Source organism: Pungitius pungitius, chromosome 18 (assembly GCF_949316345.1).
Source record: "Pungitius pungitius chromosome 18, fPunPun2.1, whole genome shotgun sequence".
Lineage (NCBI taxonomy): Eukaryota > Metazoa > Chordata > Actinopteri > Perciformes > Gasterosteidae > Pungitius > Pungitius pungitius.
The window spans coordinates 2,333,376-2,358,454 of record NC_084917.1 but is presented as its reverse complement, the minus strand read 5'-3'; the positions used below and the strand labels follow the sequence as shown (position 1 = coordinate 2,358,454).

The following is a 25,079-nucleotide window of genomic DNA, read 5'->3' as shown; positions in this document are numbered from 1 at the left end:
CACCAGAGACACGTGTGTCCATTAAAGCATAAATACGTATACGGGAGGAATGGACCCTCCAATCTACAGAGCTCTACATTAATGTAAAATATGGAATGATAAAGGAAGCTGTTGGGTAGCTTTGTGTTGGTCTGGAATTGTCGCTCTTCCCATGTAATGCATCTCTGCAGCTATTTATGTGCTGCTTTTACCCGAATGACACAAGAGGGTGTAGCTACGAGATTACAACAACAAGTGACTTTACGGTGACTAAAACGTTAAAGTGTACTTCCTGCAGACCCTTCTGTTAAGGGGATCAATTTCTCCCGGGCCCGGACAAACGCTGGGGTTTCAACCTGTCAATCAAAAAGTAGTCCCGCCTCAGAGCACCACCCTGCAAACAAGTTCAAGGCTCTGTATTCAGACCCTGAAAATGGCCGCCAACTGTAGCCTAATTACACACAGTGTCCCCTTCGCCTCGTGTAATGTGGACGCTTGGTGGGTTTTTTTTCCCGTCTTCCTTCGGAGACGTCTTTCTGCGGCCTTGATCTCGTGAACAATGACTTCTTTTGTTTTGAGGTGCGGGGCGGCATGTCTGTCTCTGAGGAGCGATATCCTTTTTGGAGAGGGACGTGATCATGAGTTTGGAGAGGAAAAGTAAGGTTTCATACAAAAAAATACCTCCCCCCCCCCCCCCTGTTTGCCTTCTCTTTTCATTCGAGAACAGCTCCTCCTTTTTTTGTTCTACACAGATACCCTTTCACCTCTGGGGGAATTTGTGGGACTTCATTATCTTCCCCTCTTTGAAGAGACATGGCTCCGTTATCTTATCGTTAGCAGACCCCTGTGTTTCTGCACTGCGGGGCTTAGCATTGTGTCTGATAGCGCCGGCTTTTACTGCGAGTGCCATCAATCTACTGCAGCAGCCGCTATCGAAATACCATCCGCCGTGCCAGCGTCTGCCTCCTGTCTGAAGTTTAACTATCTGATCTATTCAACAGCCCCCTCGGCTCTCCTGCAAGATCCGTGAGTCAAACAAAAATCCCCTCTGGCTTTCTAATGTAATGTAATCCAGGTTTACTTCCTGTCCTGTTCCTGCCTCGCTGATGGAGAACAAAAATTACAAAAACAATAAATCTGTTCATCCTCGTAACGCACCACCGAACAATCTTCTGGTTCCCGAGGGGCTCTTGGCTACTTTTCAGCCACAGTGACCCGCGTTTGAACCTGTGGCTCGGGTCCTCTTTCGTAGGGTTCAAGGTCTGGGAATGTTCCCCCCCCCCCCCCCCCCCCCCCTGCCCCCCCCCCGCAGGGATGCTCCCTGGGAACGTGTGGTACCAGCCCCAAACGTCTCCGGTGCGGTAGCAGCTGCGTGTAGGGTGCTTTCAGGCGGGCGAAAGACAACACCTGGGGGGGGGAAGAGACGCCGCTCGGGCCCGAATGCTAAACGCAGTGAACGCTGTGAACGTCAACCCGATTTCCTGAGAGGAGAAAGACGGGCTCGCCGCAGACATTTGAAGGCATCGCCCTGGAACGAAAGAGTGCAAGTGTGAGGTTCTGTCACAACTGTATTTTCGAGTGAAAACCGTGACCTTTTAGTGGCGCAAGATTAAAAAAAGAATCACACCAAAAGTGGGCCGGCTTCGCCTCTCCGGGGCGCCCGCGAGGTGTCCGGATACCAAACGTCACGGCAATCCATCCGACAGTTGTTGATACATTTCACAACAGCAAAAAGCAGACAATGCAGCGCCTCGAGTGCCGAGTGGTTGCGTAACCGCAGAGGCCCCCCCCCCCCAAAAAAAACTGAAAACAATTGTTGCTGATCGAACTTCACCCCAAAACACACGGATTGACTCCAGAACACCGCGTGGCTGATTCCCTGCAGGAAACCTATAGACTCCTCTGTTATGGGGGACAAAAAATAAAGCAGCATGTCAGACGGACATTTCCATGAGCCACGGAGAAGTGGAAAAATGCAGGCAGAAAAAAACCACTTGGCAGGTTTTTAATATTCACCCCCCCTCCCCTCCCCCCCCCCCCCCCCTCTGGCCTCTCTCCTTCTCCCTCTGCCTCTCCACGGGCTTGAAAGCACTTGAATACAAAGTGTTCTGGGGTCGCAGCTCGTGTGCAATGACTTCTGACAGCAGTGGAGACAAACTGAAGAGCACGTCTGTCTCTGCATGAGCATTTACAAATCCACTGGGAGGGGGTGGGGGCCGGGGGGGGGGGGGGGGGGGGGGGGACCGCATTCCAATTCTGGAAACACGATTATATTATATTATATATTATAAGCAGGCCGCATGCAGGACGGACGGACTCCAAGTTTTGGGCTATGAAACTCTTCTGCACTTGTGTTGACTCCTGTCTGATCTCTCTAATTGGAGTGTGAGGGCCCCCCTGAGAGCTGTCGGATCTTTGTGGCCGGCGTGACGAGGGGGGGGGGGGGTCAGACGAACACACAGCTTAGCAGTGCTTTGCTTTTTTTCCTGTTGACCCTTGAAGCCCCCCCCCACACACACTGTTTTCATGCTCGCTGTTTGTTGTTATTCCTCTTCGCTCCTCTTTTTTTTCCTCCACGCCCCTCAGAAAAAGGTAAAGAGGGGAGGGGTCGTTAGGATTTCACACCGCTGCTCACAGTTGTGCAGAATAGGCAGTAAAAAAAAAAAAAAAAAAACAGGCCAAATGTGTTTTTATTTGTTTTGCTTATCCTTCCTTATTAAGGCCTGTGGTGCATTCCCAGCTCCCGCTCTGGAAACCTCGTAAACCTCCGAGCTGACATGCCTTTATTGGTGTGTGTGTGTGTGCGCAAAATGTCCCCGGGGGGGGGGGGGCAGGGGGGGTATGTTGTAGCTGGGTATGTTTTTAATGGTGGAATAAGACAGGGGGAGGGGGGGGCACGCGCGTGTTGCAGCAGCTGCGGGGGAGGCGACGCGATGCCGGGGTGTTCCCGAGGAATGTGTGAGAAACGATCCGGGAACCAGGCACAAAGTCATGTACGGGAGATGCTGAAGTTGCACACCTTACAGGTACTTTTCACGGGAGGATTTCTACGTTGTGATACTTCTGCCCCGGCATGCAGCAGGTAATTAAACAAAATGCAGGAGAAGATTGCTGCAAATATCATGTGTGCCTATACATGTTAAAGAATCACTTTCCTATAGACCATACATCCATATAGATACTTTTACGGCCTTCAGTGTGATTATGAATAAGAGTATTTTAAGCATTACTTTATGCCTTAAAGATCTTATATTATAAAGTTATAAAGTAGATTGACTCAAACAATTAAATAAAAACCAGCTGTTCTGTGTGAAGTGGGTGAATACATTAACGTTTCAGGTCATTTAAGAAGGTAATAAAAAGTTCTTTTTTTTCCTTTTTTTTTTACATACTTCCCTTTGAAAGCAGCTACTTGCGTCACAGCCCGTCGGACCAATCAGGGCGGGGCGTCGCAGGAACGTATTGCGCGCATCGCCGCCCCGCCTCCATCTCACAGCCGCCGCAGCTCGGGTGGATGCGGGTCGGAGGTGGAGTTGGATGAGCGCCTTCAGGCACAAGGATACGTACTTCTCCTCTCGATACTTTTCGGAAAGGTTTGTGAAATCCCAAAAGAACAATCCTAAAGTAGCGCGAGGTCCACTAAGCCGGACTGACGACGACTCACACACTTTTCTCGCGACGTGTTTAGACTTTTGGGGACTTTTGGCTCGTTATGGTCGTCGTTCGTTGACCCCCCCCCCCTTCCCTCCAGGCTCCGGCTGTGACAGGATATGAACCCGTCCGGGAGGACCGTTGTTTTGACGCAGCGCGCGGGCGCCGCAGAAGCCCACATGAAGTCCGACTTTTTGAAGACTCACTCTTCCCGGAGATGGCAAGTCCCGCCGTACTGATGGGCCGGACGGCGGCTTTGCTGAGCGCGGTCTGGATCCTGCTCACCGGGCTCTGCGTCGCGTCCCCGACCCACGGCCGTCGGCTGGTCTGCTGGAAAGCCATCCTCAAGTGCCACGGGGAGCCGGAGTGCCATTACGCGTACGACCAGTACCTCCACGCCTGCGCGTCCGTCCTCAACGGGGAGCGCAAGAAGTGTCCCAGCCACTGCATATCGTCCCTGATTCAGCTCAACCTGACCCAAAGCGGCCCGGCCCTGGAGGACTGCGACTGCGCGCTGGACCCGGTGTGCGTGGCCACCAAGCGGGCCATCGAGCCGTGCCTGCCGCGGACCAGCACCGTGGGCTGCACCGAGGCCCGGCGGCAGTGCGAGATGGACCAGCCGTGCAGCTCCGCCATGAGGGACTACTTGTTCCACTGCCGGAAGCTGTTCGGGGGGGAGAGGTGCTCGGACGGCTGCCGCCGAGTCATCGCCGACATGCGCTCCATACCCAAGGCGCAGCAGCTCGACACATGCGAGTGCGACGGCGCGGAGAGGAACATCTGCGAGTACATCAAAGTCAGCATGAAGACCTTCTGCTCCGAGCCGGGCGAGAGGTTCGCGGGGAGCGGCTTCCCGGACGCCGAGGACGACCCGGACGACTATTACGCGGACCAGGAGGATTATCACTACGCGGAGAACTCCGGCGACTCCCCGCCGCCTCAGACCTCTTTGCTAAATGTTCTGACCACCATTTTGGTTTTAACCAAATGCATCTGAAAAGTGTGTGGGGGGGGCTGAGGGCAGCTAGACAGGGACTTTGTTGTTATCAGCCGTGGTTTCTCCTTAAACTAACAACACTAACACCTTCTGATCTGCGCAAAATGAATCCAATCCAGCACCCTTGTATGTTTGTTACTCACTTAAATTTGATCATCTGATATCACCCGAAGGAGATTTTTTTTTGTTGTATCCCACCTATGTAAAGATAGATTGTACAGTATATTGTATAAAATTTATTTTTTTGTGAGAATATATCTTTATGAGCAATAAACGATTTGCACTGTATGAATAGACCCCCTCACCCACCCCAACTCTCTTTTTTGTTTAGTACATCTAGCAGCCCCACACGGACCTTCATTAAAGACCAAAGTTGACGCGAGCCGGGGGCCGGATACACTTGACCCCGTAAACGTTGATGTTTGCAGAGGGGTTTAAAACCCGCTCAAAGAGTCGAGAGGAAGGTGGATTCCTGAGGAGGAAGGAGTTTGTTTATCCTCACCCCGGGTGTTTGTTAGAGGTCTTCACAAAAGACCCGCTGAGAAAATAAAACGGTGCGTGTGTGTGTGTGTGTGTGTGTGTGTGTGTGCGTGCGCGCGCGCGGGTGGGTGGAGAGATTAAGCGCCCCGACACACTCCTCTGAATGTACGTGCACGCTAAATAAAGACCGGTTTGCTAATGGTTCGTTTGGGGCTCTGTCTTAACGTTTTTATCCCATTTCTTTCACATAGTTCCAGGCTTTGTTCTTTAAATCCTCAGACTACACCATCTGAAAATGTCCCTATCTTGTTTTAATTTTGTTTGTTTTTACCACTGCTTTTTGCATATTTGCATCGCCAGATGGATCTGAGACCAACTCTTTAACACAATTATTTACTCAAAGCAGCAACCTCAGAAACGTTTCACTGTGTTGTTTAAACACTTTGCCTAAATCACCCCTTTCCAGTCACAGCTCTTTGGGTATTCTTGATTTTACTTGTTCATTCATGAGATGCATCATCTGAGGTTAGAGGTCTACTAAGAGTAGACTAAAAAAAAGTAGCATTCTACCTACTTTGCTTCCTAAATTTAACAGCTGAGAAGACTCACTGTTTTAAATCTGTACAGTTGTTCCAACACGCTGAAAATATCCTGACGATGCGAGACGTGTACTTTTGTGCAACACTACTTTTTTTTTTTTTAGAAGACAACATGTCGCAATCTGCAAATAGAACGTCGGTTTTCACAGTGTAGTGCAGTTTTTTTAAAGCGTGGTGCTGAGGACGCACCCGTCTGTTTACACGCCTTGAGACGGTCGGCTCTCTGCACTTACCCCCCCCCCAAAAAAGCCAGTGCCCTCCTTCACTTGTGATAATGGCCCTCGAAAACTATTGATGGCAGCCATGTTGCTTTTCAAGGAGAAAAAGCCACGGGCCCTCCGGCCCATTGATGGGGAGAGAAGTCGAGTGGCACTTCTATTGTGGAGATGCAAAAAAAAAAAATACACAATGGTGCAGCGGCACAATGTGGGGGCCACTTCATTCACCGTGTCACCTCTTTCAGGGCGCGGGAGGGGGGGAGGGGGGGGGGGGGGAGCACGGAGGAGGCTGCTATCCCAGAGGAAGACGGAGGAGCTATGTGAGAAAGTTCAGCTCTGTTTCTCCGCTGAAGTCCAGCGGATGCATTCATCCTCGCAGTCTCTGACCATGAGGATTCTGTGAGGATGAGGATTCTGTGAGGATGATGCTGTTAAGGTCGAAGGTGAAAAAAAAAAAAAAAGTAAGCTATCATTGTTTAAATACTGCCACTGTCACTTTAAGAGGGAAGGCCCCTGCTCCAACCATTAATAGTTGCAATGCCTTCTTTATCATTGTTGAGGATTCAAAAAAAGGCATCCGTTTCATAGAGGGGGGGAGGGGGACAGACCATCATTTGCCCTGAAATGTTTTCAATTAACTTTTGGCAACATAGAAAAATAGGAATGTTGTGGGGGGGGGGGGTGGGGAGGGGGGGGACTGAAGAGCTTTTGGTCCGGGAGCCCGAACATCATTAAAATTGCCTCAGCATTACTCAAACTGCTACTTGGCTGACCTTAACTCTGCCCCGCCCTGGAGCACCCCCCCCCCCCCCCCCCCCCACTCCACCCCCTCTCTAGGACACACTCGGGAAAAGCAAACAGGCCACGGTACCTGGGCTGGAGTTGATGTATTGTTACCTCAGCATCCCGTGAGACTGAGCGCGACTATCTAATTAAAACGGAGGGTTTTGCTTGGGCCTATTCCCGCTAGTCTCAGGTGTGACGAGTGCAGGTGGAACGCAGTAACTCCCTGCTGAAATCCCAGGGGAACTTGGCCAAATAATTCGCAAGCTGCTCGGCTGCCAGACTCACTTTTTTTCCACTTTTTGAGCCGATTTTGAAACTGTCAGTCATTGATGAAAGAGGAAGATGATTTTAATCCAGTTGCACTCGGCCCGGGTTGCAGTCTGCGAGCTCACCACTAGGTGGCGCTGGGTCCCACGCGCTGCCCCCCGTGGAATAAAATAAGCCGGTAAATGTAAAGTAGAAACCTCGTCGACTGACGTTCATTGTTCAAGGTAAAACTTTTGGGATCATTTTAACATCGCAAAAGTTCCGTTTAGACTAAAATACAAAAAAGAGGCAAATGGAGAAAAACCCAATTGGGGTTGGGGGGACTTAAGGAAGGCAGCACCCTTAGCTTTTACACAGTTGGGAAAGGTGGAGGAGGGGTTGATTTATGATTGAGGGTTCCCGGGGGGAGGGGAACGCTATGGGGGGGGGCTGCTCTGGGTTGAATGTCAGGGATTTTAAGCCTCTCGGTATAATGACGCTAAGAGGGAGTATATTTAATCAACCAATCCGATGGGTTTTGTCTACCCGCCTTGCCTGGAGGAATTGTCCCTGATCCCCCCCCCCCCACTCCTGCAACCAAAGAGCACTAGCGGTGCAAAGGAGTGCGAGAAGAACAGGAGGTGGGGCCGTGGGGGGGGGGGGGGGGGCACTCAACAAAACATAGCTGACAAGGGCATAACTTCATTTCCACGGTGCCGGGACAGCTGTGTGGAGTAATCTGCCGTAGCAGCCCCCTCAGACTTCAATGCCTTTAGTGACCCGGGGGAAGTGGGGAGGGCGGGGGGGGGGCACCACCAACTGTGTCCAGGCGTTTAGGGGTGCGAGGGGGGGGGGGGGGGGGCTCCTTTCACACCCTTCTAAGGGCTTTTGTCTGAAAAAATATCCCTCAACTCTCCTCCATTGAAGGCCGGGACGATGTGTTTATGACGGCAGGAAACAATGGGCGGCGTTCTGAAAGCGGGCCGTGGATCCTTTCTTGTAGCGAGTGGGAAACAGGTTGCAGAGTAAATAACCCGGGCTGTGAAATGAACTCACTCCGCTTGCCAACCTGCGGTTTTTTGGACCTGTTTCATCTTTGAAGAGCACCTAGAACATGTTGCCGATGTCGTCCAGCCTCACGTTTTGCAGTTGGACACGAAGATGTTTTTTCCCCAGATCGCACAATAATCTTTTCAGAACGGACACAGATAGAAAATGTTCTTCCACATAATGAAGTGTTTTGGACGAATAACCCTAAAGTGCCGTTGGTTCCCTGCAACTCAGTTTCAGGAATGAATAAATATTAGTAAAAGGAGAATTGGGCGGTCTATGGACGCAGAGGGGTTCATTATTTTGTGCTAACTGCTCTGTTGAAGGCTGACGAAAGAACAAAACATTTTGGACTAAGATAATGGGCCGAGGCCGGGTCGCTGTCCGCGGTGAATGGGGTCTCCCTGGAGCTCAATAAGGTCCCAAGGTTTTACTCCATTATGCTGACATACTAAGGGCCAGAGGGTACCACCCCCAGTGGTTACCTCTCAAGTAGCATTCATCACCCCCCACTACACACACACACACACACACACACACACACACTCGGATTTAAACTCCTCTCTATCTATTAAAAACGTTTTGATAACATCCGGGGTTGGACTCGTAGGGTTAAGAACCAGGGCTCCAAGATCTCACCCTAACCCTCTACGAGAGGGGAAAAAACTAAACAACACTTTTAAATGAGCCAATTCCCATCGTGCCGCCCTGTGTGTACATTCCTAAATGCAGTGCAAGGCCGCAGCAGCCTGCTGCTGTTTGGTTAACAAGGCACGAGGATCTCCAGTCATGCCTGCAGGGTTGCCGCTTTAAAGGACTAAAATCCGTGAGCAAACACGGAAATCAAAGGCCGTTAAGCTCGGCAAACATCGGCTGTCATCCTTTTTTGGGCCCAATCCACCGGCGTGGAAGCAATAACTCAGCGGTAATGATTTTAACAGAGGCCTCCCTCTGCAGACGCTCCATCATTCATACCTACCTCGAAGGGCCTTTTATTTGGTATTTGTCTCCCCTAGCAAATACAAAAAACATGCACTCATGTATCCAGAATCGCCTTTTATGTGTATATATTGTTTTGAACAATTGAAGGATTTGTACCCTGATATGTTACCAATCACAGAGCCCATTCAAAGCAGATCCTTTGTATTACATTTAAAACATGTACTTGTATCCTGGTGCCGCTTCTTTCAAAGTGACTTTGACCAACATTTTAAAAAAAAGACTCCATCTCCTTTTTCTGTCACCACATCTATCGAGAAGAACTGTAAATTAAAAATACAACACCTACACATACAATGCCTCTCTTTACGTAATTTTCATGTCCAAAGCTGAAAGCCTAGTTGTTCTCCGTCACCCTCCTTCTGCCCATCTGGTTCTCGTTTACGCAGCGCGGCCATCTGGAATGTGCTCAATGCCTTTAACGATGAGTTATTAGCCCATTTATGCATTTATACTCCGGCCAACACCATTTTAACCCGTAAAGTGTATTGTTTGTGGTCAAAGTTCTTCTGGGTCTAACGGGAAGACTGGTTAATGATTGAATGTGAGATCTGCAATACTTGACTGATGTGTTAAACGTCCAAAAATGGATGTTTGTGTTGTTTCATTTGTTCAATGTGAGGTTTGAATGAAGGATTCCTTCGTTAACGTCATTACAAAGATGTTTATGTGAAGAGCGCTGAAATGACCCTGCTAATTCAGCCTAGTCTAGTCGCCTTTCCATTCATTCCAAATGTTTAAAGTACCATAACGTAGAGGTGTGTGTGTGTGTGTGGGGGGGGGGGGGGGGGGGGGGCAGACTTATAAACTCTCAAAATGAAGAGAACTTATAGGCACTTAAATCTTGATCAGTGTTGATATGCAAACATGGAGTGAAGGACCGTGGCAAAACATCTTTATTCAAACCAAACAGTGGATTTGAACTGCTTTTTTTAAGTTTAAAAAATCACATTCACGCTAAATACCTATTTGCCGTTGATATTGTCTCCTCGAACTTTAAAATAAAAAAGAAATTAACAAGACATGAAAACCTGCATTATCTATTACTGACCTCAAGATGGCTCTGTTCTCCTAACAAAGAATGTCACTGGCTTGAAATGCTCAAATCTGTGGCTCTGTGTGTGTGTGTGTGTGTCAGAGGTGTAGCCTCCTCTCAGCAGTGGTCTTCATTGCTGGTGTCTCCCCTGCACACAGCTCCCGGGAGCCCATCGGTGTTGCAGCTGCGTGTCCTGGTGCGCCTCGCTCCCTCACAGCCGGACCAGCTTGACCAGCACGACCAGTTGCCCTCCTGGGTTACAGCCGGTCTCGTACCTGCGAGAAAAAGAAGAAGAAACACGAGCTAAAGTGCTACGAGCGGCGCAGGTGGCGTTTCGGGACACCCGCCCCGCGCCGGGACGCATCCGCCCTCCCTTACCCGGGTTCGGAGCTCTGTCGGCCTTGTGGTTCTGGCAGGCCAGGCCTTCGTACAGCAACGGGCAAAGGCACACGCACTCCCCCCCCAGCAGGGCCAGGGTGGCCCCGTTGTGACAGGGCTTGCACTTGCACACGTTGTACTCTGCAACGTAGTCGGCAGTGGCCCGCTTCAGGTTTGATATCCTGGTGTTAGCGTCAGGCATGTCCAGTGGAACTAAATTATAGATGGGCTCTGGCTGTCAGGATAAAAAAGAGAACTTTTTCACTTGCCAAAGTAGGATAATGATTATATTTAGTTCTTTTAACAAAGGCTATGGGAATATATATGGCTCTGCAAGGCCGTACTTGAGCTAAATGCTAATGCTAGCATGCTCTGAGGGACAATGCTAATGTGCTAATTGCTAAGCAGGTATCATTCTAACCATATTGAATGGCTATATGGTATCAATCCAACGTGAACCTCATGGAGGCCGCTAAACAAAAATTCAGAGGATCACCAAAGTGACAAGAATCCATCCGGCATACAGAATGTCCCGGTCATCGTCCTCATAGCGTGACACCTGTAAAGAGTCGAAGCTACCTCGCTGTAGAGCAGCGCCGGCAGGTCGGCGAGCGTCCGGGCCCAGTTCTGAAAGGTGGCGATGTCCATCACGCCGTCCCTATTCAACTTGGCCCGCATGGCCACCGCACTTTCCAGAGTGCCTCCCCTGACCGACGTCAGCACCTTGTCCACCGTTGCTTTCCCCTCATCATCAACTGTGGGGACAGGAGGGGATAAACTTTCACACTAGGTGCACAGCTGTAAACCATTCTCTTACTAATCACAATGTATTCATAGTTTTTTGGGGTTGAGAGGACTACGTACACCCATATCGTGTTTTATTAAGATAGTCAGCGTGATCAAAAGCCAAAACAGGGAAAGCACACCTGAGGCTTTGTTCGTCACAGGATCGCACTTCTCGAAATTGAGGTGTGCCTCGACCGGAACGACGCTCGTGATGTCCGCCGTGAGGCCTACTTTTATGCACTCTTGGATCTTTCTCTCCGTCAGATCTGCGAGGATCACAAAGTACAGGCGGTGAGGGCATCTCGCGGCGGCGAGTCCGCGGGCGGGGGGGGGGGGGGGGGGCGGACGGCGGCGGGCTCCTTTACGTTTCTTCTTGATGGTGTCCTGGTTGAGGACGTAGACCAGCTCGTATTCGCCGCCGGTCTTCCCGTTTTTGGTGTAGTGAGTTCCGTAGTCCTCCAGGAAGGCGAAATAAACGCCCCTCTCGTACTGCGCGGGCAGAGATCGGACATGCTCAAGGAACTCGTCGGCGGTCCTGAGATCCCGGGAGCGCATCCTGTAGGTGCTCAGCTGCACGGAGCCCTTCACCGTCATGAAGCTCTTGTTCTGAGTGTGTGCAGGCGAGAAGCATCGGGTCGCAGAACACAATCACATGGCCCGGATTTTGTTGGAGGAAAACACTTTTTTTTACCTTAATTGTTGAGTAGGTGTTGACCTCCCTAATCATGGTGTTCCTGTCGAAATTGAAGTTCGCCCCAATCTTTGCAGAAGAGTTGACCCCCTCGGTCGCGGGTGCCGAATTCAAGGCGAAAGTGAGGGAAACTCCGGCATCAAATTTAATGCTGCTCTCTTTCATCAGTTCTCTCATGAGGGTGTGTGCGTGCTCATAAATTTCCTTGGAGGCGGTTTCTTCCACTATGGTCTGGAAGGACAGGTGAGCATCAAAAAGGGGTGGACGGAAGTCTCCTACATCTCCATTTTTTCACAAATGGACAAATGGTGGCGGCTCACCTCGTAGTTCAGCACGCCGACGTTCCAGGGAAGCCGGTCGTGCTTGGAGGTGTACGGGTTCCTCACTCGTGCGCAGCCCCCGTTGAAGAAGTCGTTGTAGAAGGGGTTCATTCGAGGCTCCACGCCCAAGATGTTGATTCTGGTGCAAAGACACATTACGCAGTGTGTTACGGCTGAGATTGTGATGTTGAGTCGCGGGTGGGCTGACGTTTGCGAGCCAAAACGGCGCCGTTTGATTCACCCGTATCCCGCCGTCCTGCCTTGTTCGTTGTTGTCCAGGGCGGCCGCGCCGCAGGGCCTGCGGATGGGGTCGCAGTCCTCATCCGATCCGTCCTCGCAGTCGTAGTCCCCGTTGCACTGCAGTCTTTTGCTGATGCAAGTACCTGCGTGAATCAAGCGCAATGAGGCCCACCCCGGATACCCAGACAAGGTACTTGCACAGGTGCCCCCCGAAAGGCTACACCCACACCTCTGAGGCATCGTGCCGGTGTGAAAGGGCAAAAAAATGCGGGAGGAATACCTGACTCGCACTGGAAGTTGGAGTCGGAGCACAGAGGCGCAGGCGGCTTGATGCAACCGCCGTCTGTTGGACAGGCCTCCCTGTCCCCCGTCGAGCCGTGGCAGGGGTTACCGCCGAACTGGCCGAACACTTCCACGCTGCGAGAGCGCCTCTGGGGGGGAGGGAGGGAGGGGGGGGGGGGGTGAGTCACAGGTGACATCGCAGCTTGTTGAGCGTCAAGGGGCAGTTTCGTTGACTTTACAATGTGTTACTTTTAGGCTGACGGCAACACAGTGTGAGATACCGTCTCAATGAATTTACCATCTGTTTTTGTAAATAGACAATGTCAATTAATTACATTTAAATATGTAATATGTTATTAATTTGACCCCTTTTTGTACAATAGGATTAGATACAGTTGCTTTATACAAGATAACATTACATTTTCAATAACCAGATTGTCAAACCATCACATTTGTTTTCTTCATTTCATTAGTTTATTAATATAAGTTATTGAGGTTTCTGCTCAGTAACTGCAGTTTGAATGGACTCACCCTGGCCTTTGTGCAATTATCACACGAGCTCCACTCTGACCAGGGGCCCCAAACGCACTGCACCGCCGGCGGATCGGGAATCTCCACCCCCCTACCGGAGTGATGGTAAGTGATGAGAGAAAAGCCTTACTACGTGAACCAAAATCAAAGATCCGCGCTGCTACTGTGCAAATTAAATAACCATATATATATATATATATATACGTACATTCCAGTTCCGAGAAGCACCAACGTGAGACATAGGCCACAGAAGCCCAGCTGCAGAGCGACTCCGGTCCTCATGGTGAACGCCTGAAGAGACGAATGGCGCTGCGTGTGCGTTCTTATGAAGTCTCTCTCTCTCTTTCTGTCAATCATTGTTCAAATGCAAAAGGACCACGTTGTTGTTGTCGTCGTCGTCTAAGTCAACAGTTTGGATTTCAGCTGGTATTTGTTCAGTGGCCGGAAATTCCAAGTTTCAAAGTTCAAAGTTGTTTGAAAATGTGTTCTTCACTGCGTGAGCAAAGGCCACAACATAAGTAAGTTGATTCATTTTTACACAATTGACTCAATGCCCGAGTCTGCAACAGATATATTGAAGGTAAACAAAATAAAAAGTTAATTTTTATTTTTTTAATGCTTGAACAAGGTCAATTTCTAGTAAAATGCGGTTTTTCAGGCAGGGTCAGAGAGGTCAGGGCTAATATTGAAAGAGGCCGACCCGTCCATGGTACATTTCAAACACCATCTCGGATTGCGTAACCCTCTTTCTCTTTTCCAAAACGACTAACTAACTTCTCTCTCTCTCTGACCACTCAAAACGCTGCTTCAGGGGACACATGGTATCCAAACAAGCCCTGCAACCCGTGCACGGGAAGCTTCAGACCGTTGCACCCAACGATCCGTCATGTGACCCGAGCGGCTTTTGCTGAGTTGGCAAGTGCTCTGCTCTACAAAAGGAGGGACTGAAGATGAAAAAAGATGAGGCGGCGGGGGGGCGGGGGAATTAAAAAGCGGATTTGTCGGGATTGTGATCAAATTAGACAACAGGTTCATGAAGGAATTCTGTTCCAGCGCATCTGAGCGAGTTGAACTGACGTTGAATTCTGTAGGGTTCAGCATTCTGACAGGTACTTTCTGCTGACTTACATAAACACACTCCGACCGTTCCCCGATGTGTCCAAAGTCAACGCGGGAGGGGGGGGGGGCAGTGTATCTGCGAGTATAGTAGGCTGGGGGCTGTACAAATATGTGCTGAGGTCACCTCTTTTTACGACGTTGGGCAGTTTCCTCCCAGCTTTCTCAGGAAGCCAGAGGGTAGGTGAGGTGCTTGGCCAATATTTCTCCTGAGTGGAAATACTTCCTGTTTTTTTGGTGGGTTCGAGGGGGGGGGGGGTATTTGGAACTGTGTGGAAACACTTGAGGAACAGCCAATATTGCCCGGCTCTACTCTGACGCTGCTTCCTGCGATGCCTCCCGCTACTGTGATGTGTGCGGTATTTTTAGGCCCGAAGCACTTCGCTCCACAGCAGCAGTGAGGGAGCAGAGTCCAGGATAAAAAAGAGAGGATCAAATCTGAGACCACCTCAATTACGGACTGGAGATCAGTGGCTATCTTAGGTTCCGGCCGCCCTAAATGCTGCGTGTTTGGATAGAGGCCTTCACTGGAGGGGAGGACGCTTCCCATTCGATTGTCTCCGTCAGCATTGCAGCACAAAAAAATAAACCCCTCTGTGCTGACTCGCGCCATCTGGAATCTTCTTCTGGAAAAAAAAAAAAAGAAGAAAAAAAACGAACTCCCAAACTTTTGCTTTTCCCCACACAGTGTTTTCTACATGAGTAACGCAAGTAGCATCCAACGCGTCGTCCTCTATGCGAGCGTGGGTTTGCATTGGATGGGCCACCGACCTGGAAGTGCGATGAATCACATTTAGAAGAAAAGGGAAGCATCATTTGGAAGCGTCATCGGTCGGTGATGCAGGACCGGAGCGACGCGTCATTAACGAGAAAGGGTTACATGATGTTATCATATACAGGGTATGCGTATTGTTGCGTTGATGTACTGGTGATGAAAGGCAAACATGACAATATGAATTGCATTTTGAATGTCAAGTGTGATGCAGCTGCAGATACGCACGCGTTTCTTCCGATGGTTCTAAATGTTGAATGGGATGTTAGGAGGGAGATCGTTCCAGTGGTCGCTGGCTGAAGGGGAAAACAGACTCTCAGCCGGTCACTTATCTGTCTTCCGAGCGGCTCATCTCCAAAAAATCAGCCTCCGTCAGCAGAGCACAGGATGCAAAGGCAGGAAGCGAGTCCTTCCTCTGGCCCCTTTCTCCCCGCTCGCAACGCAACATCCAGAACCCCTGGTCCATCAAGCAGTTTTACATGAAGAACTACATAAAGGACACAGAATAAATACTACTGTAGACTGTGTGTGTTAAAGTCGCTGATGGCACTGCATGATGTTAACATGTGCACAAGTGTGACCACGTGTGAGTGATGGAGAGCAGTGCTCCGTCAAAGTCACCCATCGGCCGTCAGAGGATTGTCGGATATGTAAAATGAGACGGGTCTCTGGATTAAAAAGACAAAGTTTTCGGAAGTGAAACCTACTAGTCGGCATCACCAAAAAAACGCAACATTGACGTCACCTTGGTGCAGATCTGAGTGTAGAATTATATGTTGCGTGTGATTCCCTTTCCGAATGATGCTTTTCTACGTCTTTGTCTTTTTAATGGTGGCTATCCCTGATTACACTAACAACCTGGTTCTTCACTTAATCATCCCAAACAAACAACGTATTAATGCTTCCGCAAACACGGATCAAAACGCTTCCTGAGGATTTTCAATCTGGGAACGTCCCAACTGGCATTCAGAGAAGGGAAGGGTAAATATAAAAACCATCATTAGAGGGCTAAATCCCCGCACGGTATCGAAAAAGCAAAATAGACATTAATGCCGAGGAAGTTGATGACCCATTTTCAGCCATTGGCTGTTTGTTTCCCCTCACTCCGTTTGTTCTGTGATACAATGAGAATGACAGAAAGTCATCCGATGCTGATGTTGAGCAACAAAGCAGACCTTGCTTCATCTCAGCTTTCGCCATTTTCTATCAAATGAAAATCATGTGTTTTTAACCACGACAAGGGTGAAATAAACGCTGTTTTGAGCAAAACCCAATAAAAGCTTTATTTAAGATATTGGAACCTAAAAGCTTAACTCATTTTTAGGGCCACCTCGGGCCGGTGAAACCACGTGAACACATCACCTTTTAAAGGAACAGCGTGCATTCTTTGTTACCTTAGAACGAGGCTTTTATTCCTACTTATGGCCCTTCACAGAGCCTTCATTTTTCAACAACAAATAAGCTGAAAGAAAACTGTGACGCGCCATGGAGCAGTCACGTGGGTTCGTGAAGCAACGCCTTTTCAATTGGCCTGTTTTTAATTGTTTGAATCTGCATAATTGGCTCTTTGATTAAATGTCCTCATATGTCCCCCCCCCCCCCCCTCCCCGTGACCCGCGGGGCCCAATTAACCGCCGTCGTTTGGCGGTGGCGTCCCGCACCGCGTCGAGAGAGCCCGCCCCCTTTCTCTTTTTAAGGCCCGCAGCTCGTTGCGGGTGTCATTCAGCGCGTGAGGGGTTAAGCGGGCAGTTCGCAGCGGTCTCTCTCCTCTCCTCTCCGTGCGCGGCGTTCAGCGGATACTCATCGGACTCCTGCCCGGTTCGGTCCGGTTCGGCTTTTTCAGGGTTTTTTTTGGTGCGCTTTTCCTGCGGAGGCACAAAAAAAAAAAAAACTTTGGGAACAAAAGTGAAAAGTTTCTTCCCCCGAACTGCGGCACGTCTCGATTTCACGCAGGTAAGCGCACGCGCTGTTATTTTTTTTTTGAAGTGTTAAAGTAATGTCGCTCTTTTGGGGATCAACCTTCTGGGAGGCGCGTGCGCGTTGCGCTCAGCCTAAAAAAAAAAAAAAAACGAGCCTACGTTGAGCTGCTTCCTCCCGGGACTTGATTCGTCCTCGTTGGTGTCAGCTGTGTGAAGAAAAACAACAAAGTCTCACCATATGAACATCGTTCACACTTGAGTTGTCGATCTGGTGCATCTCCACGTCGTGGTTTAATGATGCAGCCGTGGAAGTGGTGTCCACGGCGGGCCTGTGCTATTTCACCATCTCGCTCACTTGCACACTGAGTCATTCCCTGATTTCCTCCAGATGTTGCAGCCGTTTACGTTTCCTGACGGCGCAGCATTGTGACATTTCTGCCCTTTAGCTGCAGTTTTTCTGCTGACCAATATGAAATGACCCTGTTTTTTTTTTGCTTTTCTCCTCATTGTCCATCTGGCAGTATTTTTAAGATCTTAATCTAACTTTTTTTTTAAACTCTAATCTACAATGAACTGCTGACATCTCAATTCTTCTCTTTATTAGCTTCCCCTCCAGCGAGCGGGACTCTTGACACCGCTGTCTACAGGACTCGTGTCTTGCTGGACTCGTGTCTTGCTTGTGTGTCTTGCTGATCGGTGGGGGGGGGGGGGGGTGCATCAACTCTTTGACCCCCCCCCCCCCCCCCCCCCAACTGCCTTGTTTCATTCATGCTTCTTGGCACAGCGGTGTCTAAATGTCACCTGAACCGTGTGAGGTGGACGTGACTCCTTGTGTGTCCTGCTCGGAAGGAAATCGGCCTTTAATTGTTTTACAGCTGTGCAGCGGCTCCTGTGCGAGTCGACCTTCATTCAAACCGCAATTTTGTTTTAAATTCATTTATTTTGGAAAACGTGCTCCATCAGAAATGTTTTCGTTTACTGAATCGCTGCATAATTGTGAACGTTTTGGTCTCATTTGCTACATAAAGATGCAGCAGTTTGCCCTCGATGACCTGGTAGTTTATCTCAAGTTGTATGGCTGTCATTTCCTTTATGGATCACCTGATCGGATCATAAACGGTACCTCTAGGGGGGACCTTTTGTTTTTGTGTATCTTTGGATGAGAATAACGGATATCTATAGTTTGGTTTTTTTTTTTTTTTCTCCTTTTTTGAGGCTCTTACCCCGATTACACATTTTTAGGCCCAATTGTTGTGGATGAACAGCCAAATGTCGACCTCCTCCAAAGGCTCTCGCTTCCTTTCGTAGCCGCTGAACCGAGCATCACGAGATCCTGCTGCTGCTGGCGTAACATTAACCTCGGCTAATTGCTCAACCTTTGCCCGCCTCCAACCTTTGGTCCGTCCTACGGTCCTCGCTCACGGCTTCGGTCGTGAAGCCGCTGCCTCTTAAAGGCTCAGTGCGTCCCCCGCGGCGGCGGCGGCGGCGCCGCCTTCGGCCTCGGTTGTGCCTGACTGCGCGCAATTGGGTCCCACTTTGTTTTATTCGTGCACTTCTTGCCTCGGGTTTCCTGCAAAGGGCCTGTGTGGTTAACTGGGATCCTGGTTATTGTCCTTGATAAACCCTCCATAGATAACCGCCACGTTTGATAGCAGGAGGACGCTATCTGTTAGGAAGTGACAGAGCAGGAACTAGTCTTTTGTTTAGAGGGTTGAGGTGTGCGGTCTTGGTCGGTTCACCTCATGATGCATCATCATTCGTCTCGAGGCTTGTCCTGTGGTTGTAAATATTTTTATGCCGTGTGTAACCTTCAGCGGAACTTTAAATTGTCTCTTTTGCCGTCCAATATCTGCAGTTTCACCAATAACTACGTATTCACTTTTCATCCTTTTTTTTTTGTTGCCACACTTCACTTTTTCTCCCTCAGGCGAAAGCCAAGGAAAGCATGTGTGGGTGTTGACTCGTCTGTCAGGTTGACCTCGCCGCTGCCTGCTTTGACCCCGCCCCCCCCTTACCCCACCCCACTGTCCACCTGTCCAGTGAGGCTCGCTCCACACCATGTCTGCAGAGGTGGAGAGCAGCGCGGCCCTCCCCGCCGAGCCCAGCGCCGCGTCGCCCCCTGCGGCCCCGGCCGCAACGCCTCCCACGTCGCCTCCCACGTCGTCGCCTGCGACGGCCACGTCCAAGGTCCCGTTCAAGAGGGAGAAGAAGAAAGGTGAGCGGCACGTTGGGGTTTGAGACGCGTGGTCTCCGCTGGTGGAAATCGCAGTTTACTTGATTTTTCTTTTTTTCGTTTTTTTTTTAACAGTCTCTGAGAAAACCGATGAGTACCTGCTGAGCAGATTTCAAGGGGATGGCGTGCGGTACAAGGCCAAGCTGATTGGCGTGGACGACGTCCAAGACGCCAGAGGAGACAAGATGTCACAGGACTCCATGATGAAACTTAAGGTGCAGCGTAGGACTTTCACTTCGTTGCGAAATATTAAGGACGTGGCGTTTTAAAGAGGGTGCTTTTCGGGTTAGTCGCGTGTCGTGGCTGCACTTTCGCATCCTCTGCGACGCCATGAAGTCCGCATCGTGCCGATGGGTTTGGGTTGTTTGCAGAATTTGCGCTGTGGCAGATGTTTGGCTACGTTTTAGAACTGCATCGCGTCAAGGGAACGACGGCAAAACATGACAAATGCACAGGTTTTTAGGCCTCGTTCCTGCAGCAGTCCATTGGCTGCAGTGTAGCACAACTTGGTTTGCTTTTCAAAAGGGGCGAAAAATCCAACTGCATGCGTTATATTGACACCAGGGCATGGCGGTGGCTGCTCGGTCCCAAGGAAAACACAAACAGAGGATCTGGGTCAACATCTCCATGTCGGGCCTCAAGATCATTGATGAGAAAACGGGAGTAAGTTCTGCCATCTCCTTCCTCTGCCCTCACATCACTCAGGTTTCTTTGTTCGGCCTGCTAACGGAGCCTTTTTTTTTTTTCCTTATAACTCAGGTCATCGAACACGAGCATATGGTGAGCAAGATCTCCTTCATCGCCAGAGATGTGACGGACAACCGGGCGTTTGGGTACGTGTGCGGCTCAGAGGGGCAGCATCAGTTCTTCGCCATCAAGACGGCGCAACAGGTAACGCTCGGGCCGACGAAGAAGGGGCGCACAACGCCGCTCGCCGACGCAACGCCGCCAACGTCTCGCTCTCTCTCTCTCTCTCTCTCTCTCTCTCTCTGTGTGTGCCCTTCCAGGCAGAGCCGCTGGTCGTTGATCTGAAAGATCTCTTCCAGGTCATCTTCAACGTGAGGAAGAAGGAATTGGAGGCCTCTCAGACGGTAACGCATCCACATTTAACTGCACTTCAGACCCGAAAAACGGTTCAGAAGTTGGACCGTGAGAACATTTTTCCTCTATGGAAGAAGAGCGTTTTGGTGTGGTCACCCTGGAGAGGTGGGGGGGGGGGGGCTGCACACAGTTTTGACCCTCCCTGAATTTCAACACTGCCTCTGTGTTCTCCCAACGAATCGCATCCTCCGACATTCCATTGAAATGACGCGGGCCTCAGCGAAAATTAAGAAAATAAGTACAGTCATTAACAGTCCACCTCTGTTTCCAGGGGGAAAATGGCAGCACTGTGGTGGAGGTAAGCACTTGGGTGCGCTTGTTTTCTTCAACCGTATTTCTCCGGCTCGGTGCCTGACCCTTCTGGCTTGTTTTTGTTTTTTTATTTTTAGAATGGCGGCGAGGCCCTGCCCGGTGTGGCAGGAGAAGTAAAAGCTTCTCAAGTGAGTCTTTCTCCACATTTGAATAACGTCTCGTAGACGCGAGATCATGTCTGCAACTTCTTTTCTCCATCCAGCCGGTGGAGCAGCTCGACCTTTTTGGAGCCATGTCGACCCCTCCAGACATCCAGTCTCCGAATGTAAGTGCCGCCACAAAAAGGTCCCTTTTTTTTTTTTTTTTTAAATCTGGGCATCAGAGCGGAATTGTGCTTCATCAACGAGGTGCAGCTGGGTATTTAAAACGTTTTACTTGCACATTTTAAATGCATATGTATGTATGTATATAAGAAACGGTTTGCTACACGCGGCCTAAAATGTGGTAAGATGGCTCTGATTTGTCTGCACTGAATAACATCACCTCCCAAATCATTCCATATGTATGAACTCAATTCTCGAGATGTCTCAATATGATTGGTAGAGTGAATTGGCTTGTTTGTAAATGTGATTTGCATATTTTAGACTTCAAAAGGCTCTTCAAGAATTGAGTTTGTACCATTCCAATTGTTTGTCCAACCCCTTTTTTTTATTTTTTAAAGCTGCTACAAGTAGAACCCATGACATTGTCATTTCCTCTGACACGTGCACTCTTGCAGTGATGAGGTTTCTGGTTGCTACGCCAGCTCACTAACTGGGCCTCAGGCCAGGAAGCGGTTGCTGACTTCAGCAGTTTTAAATACAAGCCGTCCAAAAGCCTGCAAGAAATTTAGTACGGTCTTAAATTGTCAACTTGGAATATGGACCCTAGACTGTGCTTCACTGCGGCGTTTAACGTGCGCGGTGAATATTCTACAGGTAGCAGCTTTACGTTGTCTTTTCACACCATGTGATTTCGTTTTGCTAACGCGTGTTTTCTCCTTCTGCAGAACTGACTCATAAATCAATTTTTTTTTTCTCCTCTTCTCTCCCACTGTTCCCCCCCCCCACCCACCTCACGTTAACCAGGACTCTAATGATACGCTCTTGCTGGACTTTTCCGCTGAAGTTGACAGCAATCAGAATTGCATAAAGGGTCACTCCTTTGCCACTTCCTGCGGCCCCGAGACAGAGAATCCCTTTTCCTCCACGTTTGGCTACTTTCCGACCCCAGACAGTGACCCTTTCAGAGACGACCCCCTCTCTAAATCGCCCGCTTGGTCGGAAGCCGATAGTTCCCAGAGCTCCGCCGGCAGCGCCTGTAAGGCAACGCTCAACGCCGGTCTGACCGGGGACCCCGAGCGCCTTGCCGAGCAGGTGAAGGACTTGTCCGGCAAGACCATGATCCTGGCCCTCAATAACGGACAGTGGCCACTAGGGGGCGCGATAGCTCAGGGCAACGCGATCAGCGTGATGGACTTGGGTGAATCGGGGACGGTCCTCTCGGCCAAAAACCCCTTTTTTGACCCTCTTTTACAAGCCGGGGCCGCGTCGAGCGGCGTAGCGCATCAGCCGCCGGCGAGTCATAGCCGGGATTCGGCGGTCATAAGCCCGCCTCCGCAGAGCTCTAAGGCCGGACGAGGTCGACGCAGCGCAAAGGTGAAAAGCCGCGAGATAGACGAGAAGTTGCATGCGTGATGCCTATAAACGGGTGGAATGCACTTTTTTTTTTTTTTTTTTTTTACGGGACACCACTTGGGTCGCTAACATCTCCCTTTTCTCAACGTTGTGGTGTCTGATGGGGGGGGGGGGAAATGCACCAGGGACGGTTGGGATGAGCTGCCAGGCCTGTAATTTAGTTGTATTCAAGGGTTTGATCCGTTGTGTCTTCCTGCATGCACCGGTGGTCACTTGCTTCTCTAACTGGCTTGAAGACAAAAAAAGACACTTGAACTGTACCTTCTTTATCTTCTCTGCTCTAAATCTATTTTCTGACGTTCACGCTTCAGGGACAAAAGCGCTGGTAAGTGGCAAAGCATGCGTCAACTCTCCTACCGTAGCGTTTAAGTCATGGTGTAGGGAGATGCACACATACTTGTGTATGACCCTGTAAATGATACGCATGTTCTATTTTGTGTGACCAGTCCACAGTGAGTGACCTGTTTGGAGCGGAGCTATTTTCTGCTCCGGTTCACTCTGAAGGCTCGTCTTCCTCGGGTGACTTTTTCAACAGTGCAACGCCCCCCTCCATCGCCGCGCTGGGTAATGCACAGCAGGAGAACTCGTGTTCTAAATGTTTGTCTTTTTTTTATATTTCATTTTCTTTAAACCTAAAATTTCACAATATTCAGGAAATCTCCAGTTGGGCCCTCCGGCTGCGATGGGGATCCCCGCTGCAGGCATGTGGGGAGCCTCCATGGCGCCGCCCTCCATGTTCCCGCTGCAAGGCGCTCCAGGGCCGATGCCCGCCTACCCCCAGCCGTCTGCCTTCGGCGGCGTACCCGTCCCACCCGCCGTCTGGGGCGCTCCGGCGCGCCCTCAGTTCGGCGCCGCGCCCTTATCTCCGCCCCACCTCAACTGGGGCCAGCCCCCGACGGCCGGGGGTCCCGGCTGGGGTCAGCCAGCCGCGTCCAATCCTTTCCAACCCGTCCCGTTCCCCGCGCTGGTCGACCACCAGGGCCCGTCCCGCCCGCCTCCTCGGCCGCCCGGGAAGGAGGTGCCGGCGAAGGTGGAGAACAGCGCCTTCACAGCCTTGGACCCCCTTGGCGACAGAGAGAAGAAGATGGGGAAGGACATGTTCAAGGACTTCCAGATTGCCAAACCCCCTGCCATCCCGGCGAGGAAAGGGGAGCTGGCGGCCGCAGGGCCCGGTGGCGACGCCGGGGCCTTCGATCAGTACTTCAACAGCAAAGTGGGCGTGGCTCAGGACACCGCCGACCACGATGACTTTGACATCAATCAGATGTCGGCGGTTGTAAACGGTAATCCAACCAGCGTTTTGTCCACTTGACGTGTGACTGAGACTTGTCACTGACTTTGTACGTTTCCCTGAACCAGCGCCTCCTCCGGCTGCCGCCCCCGGCTTCAACGCCGGCCTCCTCGACGCCGCCTTCTCCTCCGCCGCTCCAGTCGTTAACAACTCTGCCCCGGGGCCCGTTCAGGACATGTTTGACAACGCGTTCGGGTCCCCCGATTCCAGTCTCTTTGGGGCAGCGCCTCCAGCTGTGGTACATTTCTAAAGATGCATATTTAAACTTTATCCAGCAGCCAAGAAACAATTTGCTAATGGGCCTTTTTTTCTTCCCTCAACCTTCCAGCAGACTGTTGCAGTTGGACAGTCTTCTGTTTCAATGGCTGCTTTTGGGGATTCTTTCGGGAATCCCTTTGCTTGAACCCAACTTGTGTGTAAGTATATGCTCATGTTTGGTCATTTTCTACAGGATGAGCACAATTGTTCTCACTTTTGGTTCTCTTTGCCCTCACAGTGAATGGAGCAAATAGAAATCTTCATATTGAATGACCACCTTTGGGACGACCTGCGCGAGACAATCCAAAAAATGAACTTTTCTCACTCTTGTCCTTGTCCCACCCCCTTTTTTTTTTACCCTTCCAGGTAGAATGCTTTTCCTTTCTAAACCAATCGGTAGTTTCCTTATTTCTGAAGACCACTGATCTAAGAAGTAAATGTTTTGTACTGATCTGCTGAGGAAAGATGTGTGTTTGTATACGTGTGTGTAAAGTTCTGGCCAAAGATTCACTGCTGATGCTGTCTGTGTTAAATAAATAAAGTAATTCAATCGTAATCCTGTGAGTTTGTCAAGATCAATGCTTTCTTCATACTAGTTTTGAGTACAGTAACAGATATAGATGCTTCTATAAACTATATCAATGATTACTAAAGGTCCATATCACTCATGTATGGCAATAAAATGTGTTCAGCAGTGATCTAATGGCAGGGTATGAAATCTAGAGTATCAAAAGTAATCCTTAATCAGGCTCTTAGTGTCACGGTCGTCATTCTATTGCATTAAACATTTATTTGTTGACCCACCTGTCACTTTTTTGGCCTGAGGTAGCTGATTAGAATAACTACCTTTGGGTTCTCATTTGCAACTCGTGAGCTCAACTAAAAACATTTCACTAGAGTAGTCTAACCTTTTTAATTCTCCTACTTGGCTGTTATTTGATGGCTAATAAGCCTGCTACATTTCTATGCATATTTAATTATACACTAAGTAGCCTACATCTATAGCCAACATGTAGTGTAAGACTTTTTTTTGTATTGGCATATTTAAGACTTACTGAAGAAAACATGAAAATACACAAATGTACAACCTTTTGCCAAATAGCAGAAAAAATCTTACATATCCCTTGCCAAA

General features: G+C 49.8%; 3 protein-coding genes across 7 annotated transcripts; 2 read left to right on the top strand and 1 right to left on the bottom strand.

Annotated features, from left to right (window-relative positions):
• Nucleotides 1-3,489: 3,489 nt before the first annotated feature.
• Nucleotides 3,490-4,915, top strand: gas1b (growth arrest-specific 1b). The gene is made up of 2 exons (XM_037485440.2): nucleotides 3,490-3,572; nucleotides 3,731-4,915. The coding sequence occupies exon 2, from the start codon at nucleotides 3,848-3,850 to the stop codon at nucleotides 4,625-4,627; it is 780 nt and encodes a 259-aa protein (XP_037341337.2). The 5' UTR covers nucleotides 3,490-3,572; nucleotides 3,731-3,847; the 3' UTR covers nucleotides 4,628-4,915.
• Nucleotides 4,916-9,883: 4,968 nt separating this feature from the next.
• c9 (complement component 9) lies at nucleotides 9,884-13,628 on the bottom strand. Its single transcript, XM_037484714.2, has 11 exons — nucleotides 13,478-13,628; nucleotides 13,270-13,360; nucleotides 12,737-12,887; nucleotides 12,458-12,599; nucleotides 12,217-12,355; nucleotides 11,897-12,127; nucleotides 11,571-11,811; nucleotides 11,346-11,471; nucleotides 10,999-11,174; nucleotides 10,420-10,654; nucleotides 9,884-10,316 (listed from the first exon to the last, which is right to left on the bottom strand). The coding sequence occupies exons 1-11, from the start codon at nucleotides 13,624-13,626 to the stop codon at nucleotides 10,159-10,161; spliced, it is 1,839 nt and encodes a 612-aa protein (XP_037340611.2). The 5' UTR covers nucleotides 13,627-13,628; the 3' UTR covers nucleotides 9,884-10,158.
• A 110-nt stretch (nucleotides 13,629-13,738) lies between these two features.
• dab2 (DAB adaptor protein 2) lies at nucleotides 13,739-24,503 on the top strand. Of its 5 annotated transcripts, none has more exons than XM_037484708.2 (15): nucleotides 13,739-13,787; nucleotides 19,004-19,291; nucleotides 19,385-19,524; nucleotides 19,874-19,972; nucleotides 20,069-20,200; nucleotides 20,317-20,400; nucleotides 20,682-20,708; nucleotides 20,800-20,850; nucleotides 20,925-20,987; nucleotides 21,790-22,359; nucleotides 22,845-22,962; nucleotides 23,052-23,681; nucleotides 23,758-23,927; nucleotides 24,018-24,105; nucleotides 24,186-24,503. In XM_037484708.2, the coding sequence occupies exons 2-14, from the start codon at nucleotides 19,135-19,137 to the stop codon at nucleotides 24,090-24,092; spliced, it is 2,316 nt and encodes a 771-aa protein (XP_037340605.2). In that variant the 5' UTR covers nucleotides 13,739-13,787; nucleotides 19,004-19,134; the 3' UTR covers nucleotides 24,093-24,105; nucleotides 24,186-24,503. The 5 variants fall into 5 exon arrangements, with proteins under 5 accessions (XP_037340605.2, XP_037340608.2, XP_037340604.2 ...); XM_037484711.2 differs by lacking the exon at nucleotides 13,739-13,787 and adding an exon at nucleotides 16,877-17,110 and having other exon boundaries at nucleotides 24,021-24,105; XM_037484707.2 differs by lacking the exon at nucleotides 13,739-13,787 and adding an exon at nucleotides 16,877-17,110.
• Nucleotides 24,504-25,079: the final 576 nt, after the last annotated feature.

Coding starts and splice junctions, on each gene's coding strand:
- dab2 (XM_037484708.2), top strand. CDS start 19,135: ATGTCTGCAGAGGTGGAGAGCAGCGCGGCCCTCCCCGCCGAGCCCAGC. Junction 20,709..20,799: donor ATGGCAGCACTGTGGTGGAG/GTAAGCACTTGG, acceptor TTTTATTTTTAG/AATGGCGGCGAGGCCCTGCC. Junction 20,988..21,789: donor CAGACATCCAGTCTCCGAAT/GTAAGTGCCGCC, acceptor CACGTTAACCAG/GACTCTAATGATACGCTCTT.
- c9 (XM_037484714.2), bottom strand. CDS start 13,626: ATGATTGACAGAAAGAGAGAGAGAGACTTCATAAGAACGCACACGCAG. Junction 12,888..13,269: donor ATAATTGCACAAAGGCCAGG/GTGAGTCCATTC, acceptor CCTCCCCCCCAG/AGGCGCTCTCGCAGCGTGGA. Junction 11,175..11,345: donor TGTGACGAACAAAGCCTCAG/GTGTGCTTTCCC, acceptor CTGTCCCCACAG/TTGATGATGAGGGGAAAGCA.
- gas1b (XM_037485440.2), top strand. CDS start 3,848: ATGGCAAGTCCCGCCGTACTGATGGGCCGGACGGCGGCTTTGCTGAGC.